Source organism: Cinclus cinclus, chromosome 1 (genome assembly GCF_963662255.1).
Source record: "Cinclus cinclus chromosome 1, bCinCin1.1, whole genome shotgun sequence".
NCBI lineage: Eukaryota > Metazoa > Chordata > Aves > Passeriformes > Cinclidae > Cinclus > Cinclus cinclus.
In genome coordinates, this window is record NC_085046.1 from 132205852 (window position 1) to 132228933 (window position 23082).

The following is a 23082-nucleotide window of genomic DNA, read 5'->3' on the forward strand; positions in this document are numbered from 1 at the left end:
TAGAAGTCTTGTTCCATCTTTTGATGAAGGTTAAGATTGCAGGGAAAAGCTGGGACTACACGTGGAGTTGAATAATTGGGACAACCATACAGCAGTGTACTGATGCTGTTAAAGGTGTTGGGGAGTGGAGTTAGATGTGGATCTTGACTGTGCTTTCGTGTTGTACCATTAAACATGCTCAGAAAGGAATTTACACTACAGATCCTTCTGTTCCACTTGTGAGACCCCATCTGGAGTGCTGTATCCAGCTCTGGGGTCCTCAGCACCGGAAGGACATGGACCTTGGAGTGAGGCCAGAGGAGGCCTCCAAGATGATTAGAGGAATCAGAGCACTTATGAAGAAAGGCTGAGATAATTCTCCAGGTTGGACAATCCCAAGAGAAGACTCTGGGAAGCACTTCCAGCGCCTAACAGGGTCCTACAAGGAAGATGTGGACAAATATCTTTTAGCAGGGCCTGCTGCAATAGGAAGAGAAGAATATAGATTTCCACTGAAGTAAGGTTGTTTTATATTAGATATGAGAGAAGGTTTATTACAATGTGGGAGGTAAAATGCTGAAGCAGGCTGATGAGAGAGGTGGTGGAGTGGTGTTCTGAGCAACCCAATCCAGTTGAAGATGTTCCTGCCCATGGCAGGGGGGTAGGACTAGATGAGCTTTGAAGGTTCATTCCATCCCAAACCATTCCATGGTTCAATGATATTAATGCCAATTCAGAGTTCAGAGCTCACTGTGCCTCTTCCCACACAGAACATGGGAATGACTCACGAATGCCTCAGTCCTTCAATAGTCAGGTATATAAAGAAGTACTTTTACAAAATTGAGTTCCCGGTGTGCCAGAAAGGAATAATTTAAGTTAAGATTAAGAGTTAGATCATTCCTGAGAAAGAAGCAGTCGATGTTTTAAAATTGAAAAATAATAGTGTGAACTTTTTCCAACTTCTGGGTGTTTTTTCTTTAAGAAAGAAAGGTACATTTTAAAAGATCTCCTGCATTTCTGTCACTAATTTTCAGTCAAAATGTGACTATGAGGCAGAGATTTCTTTGAGAAACCAGAGTCAGTTAAGGCTGATAAAAATGAGATTGATTTTAAAAAATAAAGACAAACAAGATTATCTCCCTGTTATTTAGATTTTGACAATTATATTCCTAATCAAATAACTTTAATTGAAATGAGCAACACCATTAGCTAGAATAATTAAATTTTGTGACTTTATCACTGAAAATCATGGAAAGTGTGATTAAACTGATGAGGAACTAGGAAGTGCGATACCGTTTGGGCAAAAGTATATCTTTGTTTTAAATAGTAGGAAGTTAAAAAGTAGTAGAATTTTTAAATTTTTACTGATTATTATCCTGAATTTAAATGAAATTATACACTTTGTACCTTTGCTTGGAGACCATGACTTTAAAGTAACCACTGATACTTCGGAGACAACAAATAAGTAAGCAACCTAATATGTTTTTGGAAAGAGCTGACAGGAGAAAATGTGGTTCCTTCACTTTGCTGGTCATTTTGAAGCTGGTAAAATTCCAGTGGAGTGTTTTGTTATGGACATTTGAGGTTTAGATACATTGGTTCATTTTTGTTAAGCGTTTTTTTACAAGTGCCAAGTCTTCTAGTGGCATGAAATCAGCAGTGGTATGGCCCTCAGAGCTGCTAGTACTTTTTTGGTTCATTCATCTATTTCAGTGGGTTCAGGAGCTTGTTTTTAGGGAATCTGCTTTAAACTCCTTTACATCAAAACCTTCACCAAAACTGTTTATTATTTTGTATAGGAAAAACCTGAGGAGGAATGCAAAGGAACATGCTTTTTGTTCTGTCATTATTTCCTTGCACAGGAAATAAAATATCTGGCACTTTCTTTGAAGTTAGTCTTATAGCTTTCTAATGTTATTAATTTTGAAATACTTAAGACACAGACAGATAGCTTGTATTTAAAAATCTATTCTGAAACCTCCGCCAGTCTTAAGAACTTTTATCTAAAACAATTCTATATAAAATTAACGTAGAAAAGATAAAAACCAATTATCATAGGGCATTATTCTCCATCCCTTTATCTTACTTCAGTTAAAACTTCCTATTCCTCAGTTTTTCTTCACCATGTTCCAAAGTAATCAACATTGTTATTCCAGTCAGGATAGGCCTAGGTGTTGATGATAATGTTTTCTGTCACTTTTTTTTTGGTGAAAAAATCACTGTTAAAAGAGAGAGAAGGTTTTTTTTTTCATTTTATTTCTGCCATTCTGAAACATTCCTGGGCCTTACCAAGTTCTGTATTATTTCTAAATCATCAGTGTTGTTGGTCTGTACCTCCACTCCACAGCACCTGACAACTTTGTCATCTGGAATTGATCAAATGTGAGAAATATTTAGAAGCTATAGGTTGCTTCTCCTACCTCTGCCGTCTTGCTATTGGGAAATATCTGTTCGGGGAAGCTTACCCTGTTCTTGACACAAGCTGATTTTGTGTCTTATGAAGAAACACTCAGAATCTCATTAAGATTTTCATGGCTTGTGTATGCTCTGTGGGGTTTTTTTGTTTTTTTTTTTCTTCTTTTTAACAAAGAAATATGTTAATTTCCATATCACTGAAATTTTGAAAAAGGTATCTTTTTTAGATAGAGCCTCACAGAAGGTGTAGAATATTTGCTATACTTAGAATACCTCTGACAAAACTCTCCAAGACTGTACCAGTTGTTATATAGGATAGTTTTCTGAGATGCCTCTTTGCTGTGGGAGGCTTAATGATTTTCCTCAGCTCTTGAGTATTGTCTTTCAGATTGGGATCTCTAGAAGTCATTCAGAGAGTTGGCAACTTAGATCTTCCTGAATCCACTTGGGCCACTTGTCCGAGCCTGTTCTCTGATCCTGTTTCTCACATATCCATTTGTCTAAGCTGCTCTCCTTTATCTTACTGCATTCAGACTGCACTCTTGTTTCCTTGATCACTAGCAGGAAGCACCTCCAGAAGCAGAAGTTGAACAAAATTCTTGGTTGAAATTGGATTGCCAAACATATTTCAATACTAGGTTCTCCTTTTCCCTTCAAAATTATCCTGCAATCAAATCATGGTCTCTACTCAAAATATGTTATCCAGCTTTATTTTCCATGTTTTCGAGACTGTCATGATCTGACATGATAGAATATAGTCAGGATATATAGGTTTTTAAATATGTAAGTAGCAGACTTAAATTTGCCTGAAATCCTGGTGAAGGCTATTCATAGTAAATATGAACAGTAAATACTCCTACTAATGGTTAAATTGGCATACAAATGTTTTCTCTCAATTAGATCTCATGTGTTCCTAAATTTTAGGGCCTTGCTATCATACCAAAAATACACTGTTGGTTGGCCATCACAGTCAGAGAACAGGGAGATTACACTACATTATATTCCGCAGTCCAACTTTATATTAACTTCTTTGAGTTGTTGGAGATGTTGGGGGATTTCCTTTTTTTTGGTCTTCACTGCAATGCCCATTGGCCTATTTTCTCATGCACAGATCATTGGCTTATCCACCACAGTGTTCAAGGAAAAGGGGAATGTCTTCCTGTGAACTGCCAATCTCCTTTTCCAGCTAGCTTTTTCTTGAAATTTAATGGGAAAATAAAAACAAAACAACTTCTTCATGTGATATAGCTTCAAAACGGTTTTAGCTATTTCACTCCAATGGCTACATGGGGTTTTAGATCCATGTAAGGAGACTCTTCTTTTGTTATCTATGCTCCATGCTTAAAGAACACACTCAGACACATTTCTTGCTTAGGAACATGCAAAAATCTGACTGTGAAAGTGACTCTGAAATTCTTTTTACAGTCATATTTGTACTTCTGTATTAGATGAGCAAGGGTGTATATGCCCAAAAGCTTGTATAATTTCTTTCACCCACAAGGGTCAATGTAAAAGACACTAGTTCTTCCTATAAACCTTGTCCTTTACATGTACTCTAGGGCAGTGTAATTTTACAATACAGAAATTAGAAGTAGCTGGTTTGGTTTTAGATGGTACTGAATTTCTGTAAAGTGCTAGAGGTGATTTAGAGAGAGTCTGGTGAAATTAGAGTGACCTGTTTTTGTTTTGATGGGTATTTTCCCATCCTGATAACACTAGAAATATATCTTTTAACTTCAAATTTTTAAAAATACATTTATTTTCCATTGAAATTCTTCTTTATGCTATCCTAAAATAATCTTGTCTTAAAACATATGGAAACATTGTTATAACAATAAAAAATATAGCACATCAATAAATTGTCACTTTTGTTCAAATTAATAGAACAAGAGCAATTGTAAATAGCAGTTCTGGAATTAGAAGATGAAACAGTTCTTGAGCAGTAAGTTTTATTTGCCATCTGTTTCAACATTCAGAAACACTACCATGCACTATTAAGTTCCAGGTGTAGACCTTTATCAAAGGTAGCTCAGCAAATTCCTCATTTCAGTCCCAGGTGTGTAACAGCACACCTAGGACTCTTTGGACACAGTTAGACATTATGGCACAGCAGGGGATGGTATAAATGTTTAATTATCTAGATTCAGCTTCAGTGGCTGGAAACCAGTGCCTATATATATAAATAATGAAGACATTGCTAGGAACAGAGTAAAGCAGCAACCTCCCAAGGTGTTTATTCCCCCCTCAACTCTCAGAGCTTTTAGCTAGTGTCTTCAAGGAACAGTTTAGTGGTAGGTTGAGGAATTAAATGAAAAAGGGAAGGCCTTGCATCTGGTTCAAAATCTGCTTGCTCTTTAGGTCTCCTGTGTGAAAAAAGGAATCTACATGGCCAGCATCTGTTGGTATATGAACTATTGTATGCACAGACAAGAGAGTTATTCAGCTCAGTATGAGTGCACTTGTGTAGAGAGTTTTAGCAGATGTTGAACTTCAGTGCATTCAGGGAAAAATTTAAATAAGTGCAAAAAATCCTGTGTTTAAACAAGATGTCACCTATCAACTATAAACAGGGTATTCAAAAATTCAAAGTCCCTTGGTTTGAATTATTATAAAGATGCCTTCATTCAGCATTAAGATCTATGGAAAAGCCTGGCTTTCAGGTAGCTAATTCAGTTTTGGTCTATGTGTGTTACTGTTTGTGGCTTATTGAGAATTACTTTGTAGTTCACAAGCCCTTTTTAGCATTATAGCTCTGCAAGAAATAAAATACGAGTGGTTTGTAAACCAAATACATATTAAAAGGATTTCCGTGGGGGATAATATGCTTTCACAAAATAAATCCCTACAATGTTTTAATACTGACAGAATCTAGATGTATCTTTATTAAGTGGCAATCTGAATAAATTTTTTTACTATGTATACGTGTACCTCCCCTTTAAATGTTTAAAGTTGGTCAGTGTTAATCACTAGTGTTCATTTATCCTGTTCATCTTTCAGTTTCAGTGTAATTGCTACATAACTTCAGAGTCATGACCTGTTTAATTAAGGTGTACTTGCTCTCAGATACTTGGTCATGTGATTATGAAAGATGATATTTATTCCTGTTAACAATTTGGATTTCTTACCATTTTAGGCAGGCAAATATGGGATCTTTCTAAGAGATTAGAATAGTTTAACCTCTACATTTAAGATAGGGTTCAAATGCCTATTTCTCCCAATGTGTGAAATTGCCTAGTGTCTTTGCATTCAGTATTAGTTAATTTTTGGATTATAACACCATGATGATTATAGATTTTTAAACAAATTTGTTTTGCTTTGTAGGTGTGAAGAAAATTCCTCTTACTTTGCTTCAAATTATTTTTTAGTTTTATTTAACCCTTGCTTGACTTCTATTTATTAGTGACATCAGTGTGAGTGACCAAAGAAAACTTTGTGTAGTGAATGTCTGATCTCAGTAACTTGGGAGGAGCATAATTGTTTACATTGTTCTTAACATTATTGTAGAGCAAGAAGTGAAAATTAGTTCAAAATTTAGCCTATAGATTCAGACACCAATCTCAAGTACTCACTAAAATGTCTAAAAAGCTATACTTTATTCAAGAGGAAGTGCTTTATTAATATAGATTATGTTGCAAAATATTTTTTGGTCGTCATTTTTGTTTCCAGAGTCTGTCTGGATTAATGTGATTGATTTTGTTTTGTAGCTCATTCATCTGTTTATCTTAACTGGCTATTTAGAAAATACTTCAAAATAAAATAGCTATGATCCTAGAATGTTAGACTTCTGTAATTTTATTGTACCATAAGCTTAATAAAATGCTATAGGTATATTTATTATTATGAATAAGATTGTGATACTGTCATAGGTGAGGGTTTGTTCATGCCCCAAGTCCACCAAATGGCTGCCTGCTTTGTAAGGTCCTTACCCAAGGGAGAGCATGCCACCAGTTACTACTTACACTCAGCAGTTAGGGAAGAAAAGGAGGGCTTTATCAGAGAGAAGTAGACCACCATCTTCACTTTCCATGGACTTTAATGTGGCTTAAGTCTGGTCCAGAACTGAGAATTAAAGCACATATAGCATCACCTTCTGAAGAGATTAAAAATTCTTTCATAAAGAAAACATCGTGTCAGGATTTATTCTCAACAAAAGTGCCTGTTTACCCACTTTTCTTTCTAAAGCCTCAGACATTTAGTCTTGCCCATTTATAGAAGCTGCATGTGGTGTCTTCACAGAGCTGACTTGCTTCCTTCAAGATTGTCTGTAGTGAATATTGAAGAAATATTGAAAAGGGAGAAGCAGAAGCCACGTGGAGATGAAGCAATAGTAAGATTCAGTGGTTTAACAGGGTAAATTGATAGAAGCTTCCAGCTGTGAGTTGGAATGTAAAACTACACAGCCTATTTAGAAAGAATTCCCAACAAACTACATGCTCTTTCTTAGGCAGATTCTATGCCCTTTTTAAGACACAGACATAGTTTCCAGGATATACTTCTAGAAAGCCTTTTATTCTTGTGGGAGCTTCAAATACTGATGCAAATTTTTTCAGGACAAAGTTATTTTTATAATTCAGTAATAATTCTTTGAACAGTCTACTACTTAGTTGTTAGCTGCAAATTGAAATTGCAGTGTGGGTTCTCTTTTGAAGAGAAATTCAATTATTCATGTTCTCCAAGAGACTTTGTCCGTGACCTGTTTGCTGTTCTTACTTCATCTGGATTCTCATATTAGGAGTTCAGAAGAACATGAAGAACTTATTAAAGTATGGCTGCTTTGGACTGTCAATTCACATACACAGGATATGTATGTGAAGAATTCTGTCATGATATATTTAACTTTTCCTGCAAGAGGGAATGATACCAAAGAACTATAAAGCAGGAAGTGGTCATTAAACTGTCAATACAATTATCTGAGTGAATTTGAAATAGAACTAGGTTTAGGGAAGGTGATAATTCTCACTAATAATGCTTTCAAGGCCTGCTAATTTGTACTAGTAAAGAAGGGGAAGTATTCACCTAGCTGTCACTGCTGAAGTAGCAGAAGGACTTACGTATGTGCAATTTGTAACTATTTTAAAGTAAGAAATAATTAGGGAAGTACATAAGTATATTAATATATAAAAAGTAGAAGTATAGGCAGTTAACCATATTTTCTTCCTAACAAAGGGACGATTTGATATTGGATTAAAAATAAAAGAAAAAAGCTTTATTTTATTGTTCCTTTTTGTCCTTTTATTAGATATAATTCTCTCCAGCATATTGGTAGGATATATACCTGACTGTGTAAGGTGTCACTAAATCTTTTGCCTTTTTTTTTACCCTTAGTCTATTCTATTTTGAAATTAATGAAACAAACATGCATATAATTTTTTAAAAATGTTAGATTTTCGTACTGTTCTGTCAGGGTTATCTGTGGCTGCATCTATGGCAAGCATAAGGTGTGCAGCTGTTGTAGTATGCAAGTCAGTGTAGGTTTCTAGGCTGGATAGCACAGCATGGAAGAATGGTGGAGGGAGGTGATTGTCCCACCATACCATGAGCTGGTGTGGCCTCACTGAGTGCTGTGTGCAGTTTGGGGTACCACACTGCACAAAGGACATCAGACTATTAGAATGAGTCCAGGGGAAGGAGATGAAAGTGGTGAAAATTCTCAAGGGTGAGACTTATGAATAGTGGCTGAGGTCACTTGGCTTGCCCTGGTTGGAGGTGTTGGAGGGGTGACCTCATTGCAGTCTGTGGCTTCCTCACAGGCATAGGGAGGGATGGTGGGCTGGGGAGCTTCAGCTTGGACATTAGGAAAAGGTTCTTCACCCAGATGGTTCTTGGTCAGTGGAGCAGTCTCCCCAGACATCTGGACATGACGCCAAACCTGTTCCAGGAGCATCTGGATAATGCTCATAGTGATATAGTTCTGTTGTAGGCAGTCCTTTGAGGAGCTGGGAGTTGGAGTCCATGCTCCTTATGGATCCCTTCCAGCTCAACATATTCTATGATTCTATATGTTTTACATTTTGTCTGAGAGCTGTGCTGCTGTGACTACAGTGTTATAGTCCAGGCAGCAAGTTCATGTAAAGTTGAAGAATGTTTATGTGAGACTCAATATAGCAGTAACTACATGATAAGTGTCTCAATTTTTCTATTACCATTATGTTACATTTAATTAGAGTTGGATCTTTCATTTTTCTCAGACAATTTCAGTAATGAATGATGACACAGATGATGTAAATGGTGTAATTCTGTTGATTTTAATTTAGTGACATATGCATACAGACCCCAGGCTTATTGTGGCCCTGTCACATTTTCTCCCTTTTGGTCCCTTACTGATGTTGATATTGTGTCTTATATTTATAAATAACTTGTGAACACTTAGTGTCATTCATCTTCAGATGGCTTATTACAAGTGTTACTTAATGAATATGCTCAGCACCTCTGGGCTGTAGATAATTTGTTATTTTTATTAGCTGGTCCCTTAATGAAGCTGTGACATTAGTACAGATTTTTGAACATAGAGAAGCATAAATGACATCTAATTGAGACTTTTAGGGAATGAAAAGTCTCGTAAAATAAAAGGTAAAATAAAAGGTAAAATAAAACAACTTGGAAGTGTCATTTGGATTGTTTCTACTATGTCCCAAATTTGGTGGAAAATAAATATTTAGTAAAATAATATCTCATAATAATTAATTGATATTAGAAGACTTGAAAAAAGCTTAACAGTATTTTATTTTAAATAGCCTTAATATTTTCAGACATTCAGTATTTTTGTAAAAGCTGTTAGTCATTCACTTTGCTAGAAAAATTTTGAAACTTAATAATTCTAATGCCTATTTGTATTTCCTTATTGCAACTAAAACTGCCTATTTGTATTTTTTACCAAAAAACAGTGTATTCTACATCACAAATTTTTAATCCATGAGCAAAATTGCTCTAACAACCTGTCTTTACAGAGAGAATTATTTTTTGAGGAATTAAGGAAAAAAAATATGCAAAAAAAAATTGATTTGGGAGTTCAAGTAACTTGTTGTTGTGCAGGGAAGGGTTAGTGTAAAAAAGAACAAAAACAACAACTAACTTCTTTGCAGAAGCTTAAATTGTAGTAGAACAGCAGAAATTACTGCTTAAACTGAAACAGTGAGGATTAATTGAATAAAGAAATAGAGAAGAAAGCTGTAATCAACTTCCTAGATGGGTTCCTCAAGCCTTAGTATTGGGCAAGACCTTTAATCTTTTCACTAGTAGCCTTGGCATAGAGAACAAGAAAGCTGTAATTAAATACATTGGTTTCACAAAGTTGGATACTTATCAGCACAGGGGAGCAATGGGATACTGCACAATAGAGAGCCAGATGACCTTCTGAACTCCCATAGTGAAAATGAGTGTGATAAAATACCACTAAGTGTAAAATCAGGGATTTAAGAAATAATAAGGCTTTCTTCTCTGTGCTACAGGCCAGGGACTTCTGTGTGGCTGAGTCTTGCTCAACAATCCTGAATTCTGCTTTCTGTAGCAGGGTAGCAGAGTCCAAGCTGCTTATTCGGAGCAGTTCTTGCTCCGTGCTGTTCTCCTACACGGTGTGCTGGCACTGTGTGGGAGATGCTGGTTAGCAAAGGCTGGCTGTGCCAGGAAGCATAAGAATTAGCAGGCAATCCTGGGCCAGCACCTGGCCCTGTGACAGGGCCATGTCTTGCTAGTATAGGCATAGTCTCAAAGACCAAAATCTATTTGGTCTTGAGTAGTGAAAGCAGAGAGGGTATGTGATTGGTCACTATAAAAACATCAAGCAGCAGGCACCGAGGAGAGAAAGGAGCTATTTACACTTTATGATCATACTGGTACAAGAATAAACAGCAATAAACTAGTTTGGAATATGTGAACATTGGAAATTGAAAGGCATTCTTTCCATTGTAGCTGTAGGACTTGGAAAAGCATTTTGACAGATCTTGGGCTCATTATATATTAAATATTTTATTATTTAATTTTAAGAAAGTTTATTATATTATGAAATGAAAAAAAAATATTTTCTTTGAAACAGCAGGCAACTGGAAGCAGTCCTTGAGTTTTCTTCCTATCCAGTCTACTTAATGAGCTTAAGTTTCCTAAGAAAAGTGCAGGAACTGTGTGCTCAGTTATTTTGCTTTTCTGAGATTATTAAAATCTGAAAATTTGGTAAAAATGTAGCTTGGTCAACTGTACATTCTCAGTATACTGAGTAATTATTCAGATTTCTAAGGTTAAATACATCCTTTGTGAATCATGTTGTGTAAACTGTTCACTTAGACCAGGCTTATTCCATACCAAACCCAGTGCACTTATTTAATAAGCCCTCATGGTCCTCTGGAGTACTGTGTAGATTTATAAATTCCATTTTGGAAGCAGTGCAGCTGCTTATACTGACCAGTCTGTACTCTGTCCAAAGCACACCCAATGTCACAATAGCCATTTTCTTTCTGGAAGTCTGTACACCATTCCAGTTTTTCATGAAATCATGAAAGCTGATGAAGGAGCTAGGTATGGTCAGTATGTCACTATGTGGGAATTATGCACTGTCTTCACTGTCATGGTCTGGACAGTTTTGAGTTGTGCCTGTGCCATAATGCAAGAACCCAAATTGCCTATACAGATTTTGAATGTCAGATGCTTTATACATGAACTTATTTTTATACAATATATTTTAGGAAGGATGTGTTTTGGATTATATTAACCCAGCTAGACTGGTGTTCTAACAGTTTCTAGTCCCACTTCCTACTGTGCATGTAGAGGGGTTGAAAAAAAATATACCAACAAAATTAGTAGTATATGTCTTGAGGATAGTAAAAGGGTGATGAAAAAGAGATACACTGTCCATTAGAATAAGGCCACCATTAGAACAAAAGAGTGTACCTTTTAAATATTGTAGTCACATAATTTTCTCTGCTGCTTGAAAGATACTGTAATGTAAATATATTCTGTATCAAATACATGCACAAGAAGTGATATGCTTATTTCACTCTGGCTTGGTTGTTTATGGCCATTATAACTTTTCTTACATGATGTATCCATTCCCTACAAAGTCAATAGCAAATATAATCACTCCCCCAGTACAAAAGAATTGTTGTAGTGCAAATACACATATCCCTTAAAATATATGTGAAGGTGTTTGTCTCATACCAGTGTTTCAGACTTCTCCACTTTTCTTAGATGGTATTGGAATTCTTGTGATATTCGATGCAATTTTGGGAGATTAGGTATCCATTTGTCATTACAGATATAAGAGAAATAAACATTATAGCAGCTTTAGCATTCAGTCAAACTGATTGTAACATCAAAGTGAACATCAGTACCATAGCACAGACTAGTGGCATAGCAAAATACTGAAAAAAACCCAGGTAACCCTTATCAACTCTTATAAAAGTCACAAATTCAGAGATTAATTTTTGCTCATGTAATGTACTTCACTGGCTAAATGTGTTAATGTAACACAAGGGAATGAAAAGGGGACTTGTCTCCACAGTCAGAACAAAAAAATGAGATGGAAGACTTTCTGTTTCATTGAAGTTGTAACCAGACTCTGCTGCTTATAATATATGAGCATAAAGATTTATTCCATTACTCCAAAATAATGCTTTTATGTCTTTAAAATAGATCTTAGCAGCTGTAAAAATGCATCTGTATTCTGGACCCATACCTCTAGAATTATGTCTCTATAGAGAAATCATACAGACATTGCAAAAGCCTCTGTGTTTTCCAAAATACAAATTTTGGCTATGGATAGCAGATGCTGTATATAAGTTTTCCACAGTCATAGACACTTCCATTAAAAAGGAATGTCAACCCAAAAATTTTTAAAGGAAACAGCTTATAGAAAAGAGCACAAAATTTTCCTTACCAGTAATGGGAGTACCCTTGGTTGTAAGAGAGAGCACAGACTTCAGATGGGAAGACCAAAAGACTGTTTTTTTTCTTGCAAACATGAGATGTGTTTCAGTAGTGTATAGAACCAAGTAGGTAAGATTTTATGTTTTAGCTAATTTGTAGAAGTCTTCTAGTTTGATTTAAGGAAGACTGAATTCTAAGTAATAAGTGGGGTACTAAAAAATTTTACTTGTGACAGGGACAACTAGTAATGTTATTTTACTGGAAAATTTTGGGAGATCTTAATGTATTCTGAAAAAACCCCAATAACCAGAAAAGCAGTTCTATCTCATTTTATGGGGAGTTGATGTTCAAAGGGATCCTGAGGGTCCCAAACCTAGGACACTCACTTATTCAATTTATAGTTCCTCAGAAACAATGTTACATTTCAAATAGGCAAAATGAGGGAAGATTAGCAGAAGTAGGCTAGAGGTAAGGAAGATACCATTGTACCCTAGTGATGCTGGGTCTCTACTCTCTGAAGATGCACAGACTTGCTGCAGTAAATTGCAGTTTCTGTGACTGCACAGAGGAAGGTGACTCACGTTCCTCAGTGCAGTGCTGGTTTGGCAGTGTCTGTTCCATACTGGCATGTGAACTCGTTTGGGTGGTACCCAGTGACAGGACAAGGAACAATGGCCACGAGCTAAAATACAAGAAGTTCCCCTTCAACATGAGGAAGAACTTACTAACATCAAGTGTGGCAGAGCACTGGAACAGGCTGCCCAGAGATGTCGCTCCCTCTCTGGAAAAGTTCCAAAGCCACCTGGACGCGTTCCTGTGTCACCTGCTCCAGATGACCCTGCCTTGGCAGAAGGCTGCACTGGATGATCTCCAGAGGCCCCTTCCAGCCCTAATGATTCTAGGAGCCTGTCACCAGCACAGACACTAATGGAGAGATGTACTGCATCCCTGAGGACACTTCCTTGGTGCAGGCTGGCTTCAAACACTGCACTGCTCCATGATGTAATGAAGTTTTGTACCAGTGACAAATTAAGGAAAAAAACCCCAAGGACTAGCAGTAATGTGTTTGTAATCATGGTTACAAACCTTGATAGTAAAGCAGAGTTTTTCTACTCTTCCTTTTGTCTCTTCTTTTCAGTGGTGTAGTCTTATTACTTTGTATAATTTTTAAAGAATTGTATCCTACATGAAATACGAGAGCCAAAAAAACCCAACAAAAACATGTGAAATTTACTTACGATTACTAGCAGCAAACAGCAGTTAATATAATGCTAATATGCACCACATGCTTCTGCCAAGCAGGTGAATTCTAGTACATTTACTGAAATACCACTGAAATGGAAGCCTTCCACTACAATTTCTCACCTCAGCACACCTGTAATTAGAAGTAGTGTTCTAAAGACTGATGGGGATTTGGTGTAGTAATTTCTTAGGTTGTAGTGTCAAAGCTATCAAACTCAAGCTTATGCATAATCAAATATACTGAGCCTTTTAATCTAATCTTAAATAAAATCAGGTTTCCGTTTCTTCCAGGATATAGCATTATTCTATCTGTAACTGTACTTACAGGAACAGTGAATGGTGCTTTTTAAGGTAGCTGTCTTGTCAAATGATCTGTCTGAAAATACAAAAATTGATGTAGTACTATATCCTTTCATTGTGTTTTGTTTTCGCTTGAAATAACTGCGGATGTAATTTATTGATAAATATATTTTCCATTTATTGAAGTTAAAGTAGTATGTCAAATATGTTTTGAAGAATTTTATCTAAGTACAAAAATTTAATGTATTTTTTAGGACAGTACAAAGAAGTGGTATTTCTGTGCTTTTTAAATTTTTTCTGCTATGTAGATGTGAAATGGCTGATGACTAGGTTTTGCAGAATTTGTTCTGTGGGCCCATGTATTAATAAATGCTAATACTATGTGATGAAAGCTGCTGGGCAGTGTTAGAAGTGGGAGCATACTATGAATAATCTTGCTAAAAATAGTGAAGAAATCAAAAATGAGTTAGAACTTGCTAGTTCACTATATAGAACTACCCTTTGAGAATGAAAGCAGATGGAAGGTTTAAGGTAAATCTGTCTAATCCATATTTGAAAATACTTCTTTTCGGTGTTGTATTTAATAAAAGGAAATTATTCTTTGAAAAAATGGATCTAAGGGGTAATGTCAAAATGTCAGGTGTGTTTAGTGCGTTCTTTTCAGCAAAGAGAAGCTGATTTGAACTGAACTTCAGCAATGCCTGTTGTATGCACTAGGTGGTGTTTCAGCCTTACTGATGGAAAAGCACATCCCGATCCACTGCCACTAGCACCTGGGATTCTAGTTTTGAATTAGTACTTAATGTTGGAGAGGAGATTTTTTTCCCCCATGTTTTCCTTTTCAAATTGGCAGTGTTCTTGTGTGGAGGATTGACACCCGCAAACTGCAACACTGATTTTTGTGCACACAATGTGCTCGTGACTGTTTTTTGGAAGGTGGTTAAGAGAGTTGCAAATGTGTGTAGCAGAAAGTGTGCCTACCCTGGAGTGCAGATTTCTGATGTAAGGGACTAGTCCTTTTTTATTTCTGTTTTAGAAGGGAAGATTCTCTTTTCTCCTTGCAGGTTTGTCAAAATGCATGTATTGAGCATGCAGTCCACTTGTGTGGTCTTTGCTTCTCTGCAGTGCTGCTGTCACAGTCCCAGTAAATGCTCTGTCCTGGCAGGGACTTGGCAGGGACAGACCTGCTCTGCATGTGTGAGATCTGCTGAGCTCTGTCCCAGGCACCTGGGGGCAGAAGGAGAAATCCTGTCCAGGAACATGCCACCTTCCGTCTGTGCTCTTATGACACCATCTTACAAGAGTGTCTGTCATTTAATTGAGAGGTCTGCACTACAATTACCAGTATTTTTTAAATTGCAAGAATGCTTGTACATGCTGCGATAAGATGGGGAAGGCAATTTTGCCCAGTACTATTTGAGGACTTGTAATTTTTGTGCTCACTGAAAGCACAAACATTTCTGTTTGTGTGATGGTTCCAGTTCTTCTCACCGTGTGTGATTATTTGAAGCTAGAATTATGTTAGGATTAACACTATGAAATCCTGCATGTTGAAGTTGGAAATAGGGCTTTATCTGAAGTGTGACCTGTAATTATCATTAAATGCTCCTAGAAATGCAAAAAAAAAATCTGCAAAATTCGTAAGCTTATACATTTTAAATGACATGTGTTTGATTTTTTTTTCAATCTGAAATACCCTAAATAAACTTTGCAGGAATCAAGTTAGGTCAGGAGGAGTACTCTTCTTGATTCTACTTTTAGAGGAGGAAATATGATAGGAAATCATATTAATTCAGAGGGAACTCTTAATTTGATGAATACAAGAGAATAATGCTGCTCATCCTGGAATCCATTGTCTGGGGGACAAAATTACAGCTGTCAACCAAAGAAAAAGTTGTCCATGTGTTTTGACTGTAGTATCTAGTTTTTGTGATATTTTAACATCTACTAAAAGAAGTGAAAATAGCAAATGAGAACTGTGGGGGATTTTATCTCATTGTCATTCAGGTTGTTATATATTTGTACACTTACATAATTGTTTCACATCTGGTCCTTTCATTGCTCTGACACATACATGGAAAGTTTAGAAGTACTTTCTGTGTACAGACCTAGCAGAAATATTAAAGTGTTTTAATTTCTCTTAATTAAAGAGGCAAAAATGTTTCTGTCTTGGGTTCTGAAATTTCACTTTGGTCCTTTTTCATGTCATTTCTAACTTAATTACAAAGGTAAAACAGACCAGTTCTTAAATTTGTATTTGAATGATGTCCAGACCTGAAGCATACACAGTTTTAACCGTTGAATGTCCTCTAAGGATATCTAATGTACCTCAGAGAGCAAGTTGCTACTTGGAGAGTCTTTTTTTGCCCTCAGTGCTTTGGTGGTTTGTTCTGTCTTGTTGATGTAAGCAGACCTGAGTTCTCATAAATGATATCAGCCCTAAAAAAGATAAGAAGGAAGTTTACTAGGATGGGGCATACTGCAACTATTAAATGGGCAAGTGATGCCTCCTTTTCCTGCCCCAGCCTAAGGGTTTGTGATTGAGGCAGTTGGTGACTTTAGTTTGAGTATGAACCTTGCATCCAAGTAATGTTCTATATGAAGCTCTCATTAAAAGATTTTTGTGAGACTTGACTAGAGAGCATGGCCCAAATTATCTATTAGATAACAGTTCTGTAGAATGAAAGCAAGATACAGATTGCAGCTTCTGAAACCTTTCCTGGAGGACTGAGCTAGATGTATTGTGGAGGTAAAAACTACATCTTCCATGTAATTCCACGGAGCTGACTGCATTTAAAAGAGTAATGAACATTGATGTAAGCTTTTGCATGACCTATACTCTGAACCATTGAAAAAAAGGCAGATTGCTGTAGGATTAGACTGGAGACATGATAACTGGATTGAGGCTGAGTGTAGACATTCAGAGAATATATAGTAAAACTGGTTCAATGTTGCCTGTGAACTCAGACAAAAATATATGAAGGGAAGAGAAAGAAAAATAAGCTAAGGCTTAAGAAAAATGAAGATTAAGGAGTGAAGGATGAAATTTGCAGTGAATTTATACTTTCTACAATCCAAATTTTAGGGTAACACAGTAATCAGTGTGAATGGTCCAATGTGTTCATGACTGGTGTGTTGTATTTGATTCACTGCATTGATTTATTCTCATATAAAATAATAAGTGAATGTTGTTATGACATTAACTTACAGATAGTTGGTGTTGTTGATTTTCTGAATTGCCATGTGACTAAGGTGATCTGATACAAAAGTTTTGAAAAGAAGTGCATTTTAGAATATTGAAAAAATCTAATTACTATATGCAGGATCACACAACTGGCAAGCTGTAATAATTTTAATAATTTAGTAGGCATATAGTGAAATCTAAATTGTGGGTATGATGTGGAGAGAAACACCACCTTATAAATTGTGTTATTTTAGTTATAAAATGGCTTTAAATCAAAATTGCTCTGAAATTGAAGTCACTTCTTGAAGTCAGCATCTTCATGTAAGCATCAGATATAGAACACTTCAGAAGTAAATCAGCAGAGCGTTTTGGAGAATTACAAAATTACTTGTTTGCAACAGCAGATGACCTTTTTCTAAAGTTCCTTACTCATAGTGAGAGAATTAAAATGGATTAAAACTAATGATTTTTAAATTAATTTTGTCCATCATCCTCAAATTATAGTACTATTTTTTGAAGCTTGCATTTATTACCATTGGAACTTCAGTATTAGAACCTTTTCATTTATATTGCTACTGTCTGTTGTTTTCCTTTGTATTACAAATAATGAAAAAAAAAAAGACTGGAAACATTTTTGTTTGTTTTTTTTTTTTCCGCAAAACTAGCTACTCCAAGGTTGTAAAGACATATTTTATTGTATTCTACCTAAGATATTTTAATAGAATTAAAACTGTAGTCTTTCTACCTTTGGAAATGGTAACAGTCAGTTGATGTGTGCTTGCTGAAAACATATTCAGTGTTTGCAAGCTAATGGATTTTACATTTAAATATGTCTGAACAGGTAATGTGGGTATGTAACTTGTGCCGAAAACAACAAGAAATCCTCACAAAATCAGGAGCCTGGTTCTATAACAGTGGATCACACACACCACAGCAGCCAGACCAAGAAGGAATTAGAGCTCTGAGGAATGAGGAAGCACCTCAGGAGAAAAAAGCAAAACTGCAGGAACATTCACAGTACCAAGGACCATCAGGTGACATATCCACACAAGCTTTGGACAAAAACAGATCTCAAGGGCTCACAAGACAAGACTCCATTAAGAATGGTTCAACAGTAAAGCATCAAGTAACAAGCGACACGTCAGACAGGTAAGAAAGTATTTGATGATTATCCTGATAAAATCTGATGAATTTATGCTACAAATTTGATTTTAGCTTTTAAAATTTTGTCCTTTTTTTTTCTGCATCCTATAAAATATATACTAGGCATTTTGAAGCAGCACTGAGAAGTCTTTTGTTGGTTTCAGATGGTCATAACCAGTGTGTGCTCTTCATTTCTTCTCACTGAAAAAATGTGGGACATGACAGTTTCAGTGTGACAGAGTTTGTCCACGTGCTTGAGGCTTTGTCAAATTACAGTCATTGTGCTGTGCAGAATGTTACCATATTTCTTTTGTGGTCACTAACTTCATAGCAAATCCAAAATAGGACTCAAGGAGGCAGATTAGTAGAAGACAGCATCTGTTCAGACTTAATTTAAACGTCTGGTTGTACTTGCAGTATATTGTATTGAGGATGGTAAAATCTTTCTGTAATGACTGGAGCCTTTTCTTGGTTTCTTAGTTTCTTGCTGGTAGATACTGTCATTAGTATAAATATTTTTTCCTTCCTTGGTTTACATTAGTGTTACTTGCATTGTTTGAAACTGTAACTCTATCAGTGCTAATGTAATAAGAGTCTGTTTAGCCAGAGAAGCATGAACTTCTGTCCCTTTTTCTTGATGTGATTGTCCCGAAAGGCACTGGAAAACTCTCAAGCTCAGTGGCCAGGTTTTACGGGAACTCAAAAATAAAAGTGGTTTCATTGAATGAATATAATTCTTTCATAAACAGTACTGGTATAGAACTTTAAATATGGTGGGAAGGGAAAGATGAGAGTGAGGTTGCTCAGGTGTTTCCATGGAAATGATATCCTCAGGTGTGTGTGAGACCTCCAGCTGCCTTGGAATTTGGCAACCAGAGCAGTATAATCTGGCATCTTTTCTCTGCTGCCCAGATATGACCTCATTACAGCATTTATTCTGAGAGCTTGAAACAAGTTGGATGTGTATAGTATGTTTTACATTTAGTATACTAAAATAGTTTTCCTTTTTCCTCACCTCTTGTATTCCACCATATTTTATTTCCTATTTTTGGTCTTACATGAGAACAAACTGAATGTAATTAATCTAACCTTTTTTTGTTTTAGTTATTCCGTCTATTGCTGTTTGCTCTGATTTCAGCCATTGGGTTCAATACTTAGTTCTCCTGAGTGCTCCTCAGTTACATGTGCAGTCTTGGAAAAACACAACTGCCACCCTAACCTGAAAATAGCAGGAGAGACAGACTGATTCTCTTGTGGTTAATTTCTTCCCCTTAATTTTACCAGGAAATTGGTATAACAGATAATGTGATAATAAAAAAGTCTCATATCCTTGTTAGCAGCAACAGTTTAGCTCTGAAAGTGTTTTTATATTATATGCATGTAGAAATATGGAGGGAGAGACTGATATCTAAATAAATATATAATTGAGATGCGTGATACGCATTTACCCTAAGTAGAGTTAAATGATAAACATGGACAGTATAGAGTAATATTTTCCAACAGGAAGAATGTAGGATTTGTGCCTGAAATCAGAACTATTTTGCTGACATTGATCACTTCTACTGCATGTATTATTTAAGTTCAGATAGTTTTTTCAGTCATTAGCCTCTTCATGTTATATTTGGATAATTATACTGATGTTGTCTAACAAATACAAGTATGCTTGGAATATGATATGTATTATGTGCTACTGAAGGATAGAGGATCTTCTGAATAATTTTATTCCCTAATGTTCCTCACATAGGCTTCTTTTCTGGACCTAATGAAAAAAATCCTCCATGATGTCCATTCAAAGTCTTACTGGTCAAATGAGCTTTTAGAGGAGAGTATCAACAACTCTGAGAAAGACTGGCCCAGAATTCAATGGTGGGGAAAGACTTTAGGTGTGGTTCTCTGTGTGCTGTGGTTCTCTGTGTGCCATTGCTATTCTCATCAATAATACCAGAAGGGCTTACAATTTGTGTTAGCTTTGGCTGGGGTAGGGTTAATTTTCTTCACAGTGGCTGGTATGAGGCTGTGTTCTGGATTTGTGCTGAACACAGGCTTGATCACAGAGATGTTTTTGCTATTCCTCAGCAGGGCTTACACAGAGCCAAGGCCTTTTCTGCTTCTCATATTGCCACCCTGGTGAGAAAATTGGGGGTGCATGAGAGACTGGGAGGAGACATAACACCTGTCCTGACAGGTGACCCAAACTGACCAAAGGGATACTCCAGACCATGTGACATCATACTCAGTAGGTAAAGTGGGGTCAAGAAGGAGGAAGGGGGGACATGTTCTATTCTTTAACTAGGTATCTGCAGAAACTGAGCAGCTGACTAGTATGTTAGACCATTTGTCTACATGGACAAATTCTTTGAGAAAAACTTGGGCATTCAAAATGTCCAAAATAATGTGGAAATAGACAAAATGTCTCAAATATTAAGAAGTGGTTGTTGCTTGCCTTGCACAAGGATGATAATGGAAGTAAGTAGAAAGTAAAGTAAGTAGAAAAAAAAATTTTATGTCTTATTTTTCATCCCAAGGACATTAGTTTTGACATAAAAAAATAACTTAAAATGTTAAAAACAATAACCACTTATGAAAAGAAAGTTATTGCTAAGACTTTATACATTTGAGATACAATTTAAATAGAAAGGTAAAATATATTCTTTTTCGTCAAAAGATTATAGCTCTTTCTTTAGCTTCCATGGGTGTTGCAGCAATCATTGCTTAGAATTTCTTTAAATCAAGTATCATATGTCTTATCTTGGTCATCTGGAGACATGTTGGTCACAGAGTAAAGGGCAACATCCACTCCTTTAATCTCAAGATCATCAATGTCCTTTCTGTCTCTTTCCTTACTGTGTCTTTTCTGGTTGTGCTTTTTTGTTTTTCTATCCTTGAGCAGTACTCACCATATTTTTTTTCCTGTTTTCTTTACTAGTATTATTCTTCATTAAAATTTTATGGCTTCAACCATTAGACTAGTATTCTGTTTCTTTGATGTAAACAACAGTCCCATTTGCAATTGATAGATCCCATCCTGTTTAGACAGATAGATAGGTACCTGATTATAGATCCTTTCTGACTGAACTCTAATTTGTTGCCTAAAGAAGCCTGGGATGATTTTGGATTCTGCATTCTCCAAGGATACGTTTCTTATATTGGTTCCATTATAGAAAAAAAAAAGTAAACGAAAAAGAAAAAAAAACAAAACTGTTCAGAAGTAAGTTGTACTTACAAAGAGCAGAACAGTTTTTCTTTTTTTTTTTTTTTTTTGTAGTTCATATAATGGAATCATAGCATGACTTAGACCGCAACCTTAAAATGACCTAGATCCCCCCCACCTGCCATGGGCAAGGACACCTTCCACTGGACCACTGCTCAAAGCCCCATCCAGCCTGGCCTTGAACATTTCCAGAGATGGGACCATCCACAGCTTTTCTGGTCATCCTGTTCCTGTGCCTCACTACCCTCACAGTAAAGATTTTCTTCCTTTTGTCTAGCCCAAATCTACCCCCTTTCAGTTTATATTCTTCACCACAGTATTTACAATCTGGCCTATGGTGCTTTTACTGCTCTTTATATAGAAAACCAGTGGGTAAGGCAAGGGCAGCAGGCACATGTGTATGATTCACTAAATGACCACCGTGTATTTGACATTGTTTGAGGTGAGACTAATATAATTTGCCCCACATGGAGGTTTTGAGCCAAGCAATGTTGAGCTGTAATCATATATAGTGGTTTTCAGACTTAACCTCGTGTGCAGGTTGTATGAATGCTGATAGAGTGTAACACTAGCTTCCCTGAAAACTGCAAAATGATGTGAATCCAAGAAATGTGAAATATTATTTTAAATAATCCATAGACTCAGAAGGTCTGTTCTGAGGTGTGCTGAGCACAGATGGTAGATTTGTAGCTGCAGTTCTTCGATTTGCAATTTCACATTAATTCTGGATTAGGAAAAGGGGTTGGATTTTATTTTATTTTCATCAAGATCTTTCATATAGTCTATTTTCTCCAAGATCTACACTACTTATCATACAATATATGTTTTATTTCTAGCAGGAAAATAATTTGAACAGACATATTCTTTTTTTTCCCCAGTCATTCTGCAGCAGGCACCCAGCTTGTGAAACAGTTGATTTCTTCATTCCAAAGCCCATGTTTATAATGTCCTATTAAAATGTGTACAACATCTTAAAATTAAAATCTGAGAAGCAAGGAACCTAATGCTGATATGAAGCTTTTTTATCTGTCATTCTGTTTGCCTGAATTGTTAGATCTTTTTGCAATGCTGCCATACTAAGCTTTTAAAATAATTCTTTCTCTTACTCTCAGTAGGATCCATTGTAAAGCCATTTCAGTAATTTTCCACATATTCAGTGTCTTAAAATTTAATATTTTGTGACATTCCAGAGGTGTTGCTTCACGAACCTTTATTCTGTATATATACATAGCTCTCTAAAAGCAGTAAACAGCTCATGCATCTTCCCAAAGCAAGGTTATGGTGACACAGCTATTAATATGTATCTAAAATGGTGTTATATTGTTCAGGTAGATGTGAATTTTTCCGGGTTTAAAAAAATTGTTATTTTTTTCCTTAATCTGTATTTTATTAATCCAAAATGTTCTTCAAAATTTGAAAATGATTAATTTTACAATATATATTTTTCATGCTTTATATTAGTGGAAGAAAAACTTCCTCAAGGATGTTTTTCATGAGATTCAATGAAAAAAGAAAAGAAAGTGAAAATATTGTGAGAATGTTCATTTTCATGTGTCACGAGTCAATTTATTCCTGCTGCATCTATCAGACGGTGAGCCTTGTCACAAAAAGAGAATTGGTTCTTGGTATAGGAAAAGATCATGATCTGTAAGCTCATGATCTGAAGGAAGACTAATAAATAAAGCTGCCGGAACCCTTTTCAGATTAACTGTAAGGATATGAGATTAAATTATAAAAACCAGAACAAAAACAA

General features: G+C 36.1%; 1 protein-coding gene across 26 annotated transcripts in view; it reads left to right on the plus strand.

Annotated features, from left to right (window-relative positions):
• RIMS2 (regulating synaptic membrane exocytosis 2) overlaps positions 1 to 23082 on the plus strand; it is a 449594-nt gene that overhangs the window by 99517 nt on the left and 326995 nt on the right. For 25 of the 26 annotated variants that reach the window (XM_062490879.1, XM_062490968.1, XM_062490936.1 and 22 more), the window contains one exon: positions 17817 to 18124. In XM_062490879.1, coding sequence (XP_062346863.1) covers positions 17817 to 18124 — 308 coding nt within the window. Of the gene's footprint in view, positions 1 to 17816; positions 18125 to 22796; positions 22815 to 23082 lie in introns of all 26 variants that reach the window. The other variant, XM_062491000.1, reaches the window with a different exon arrangement.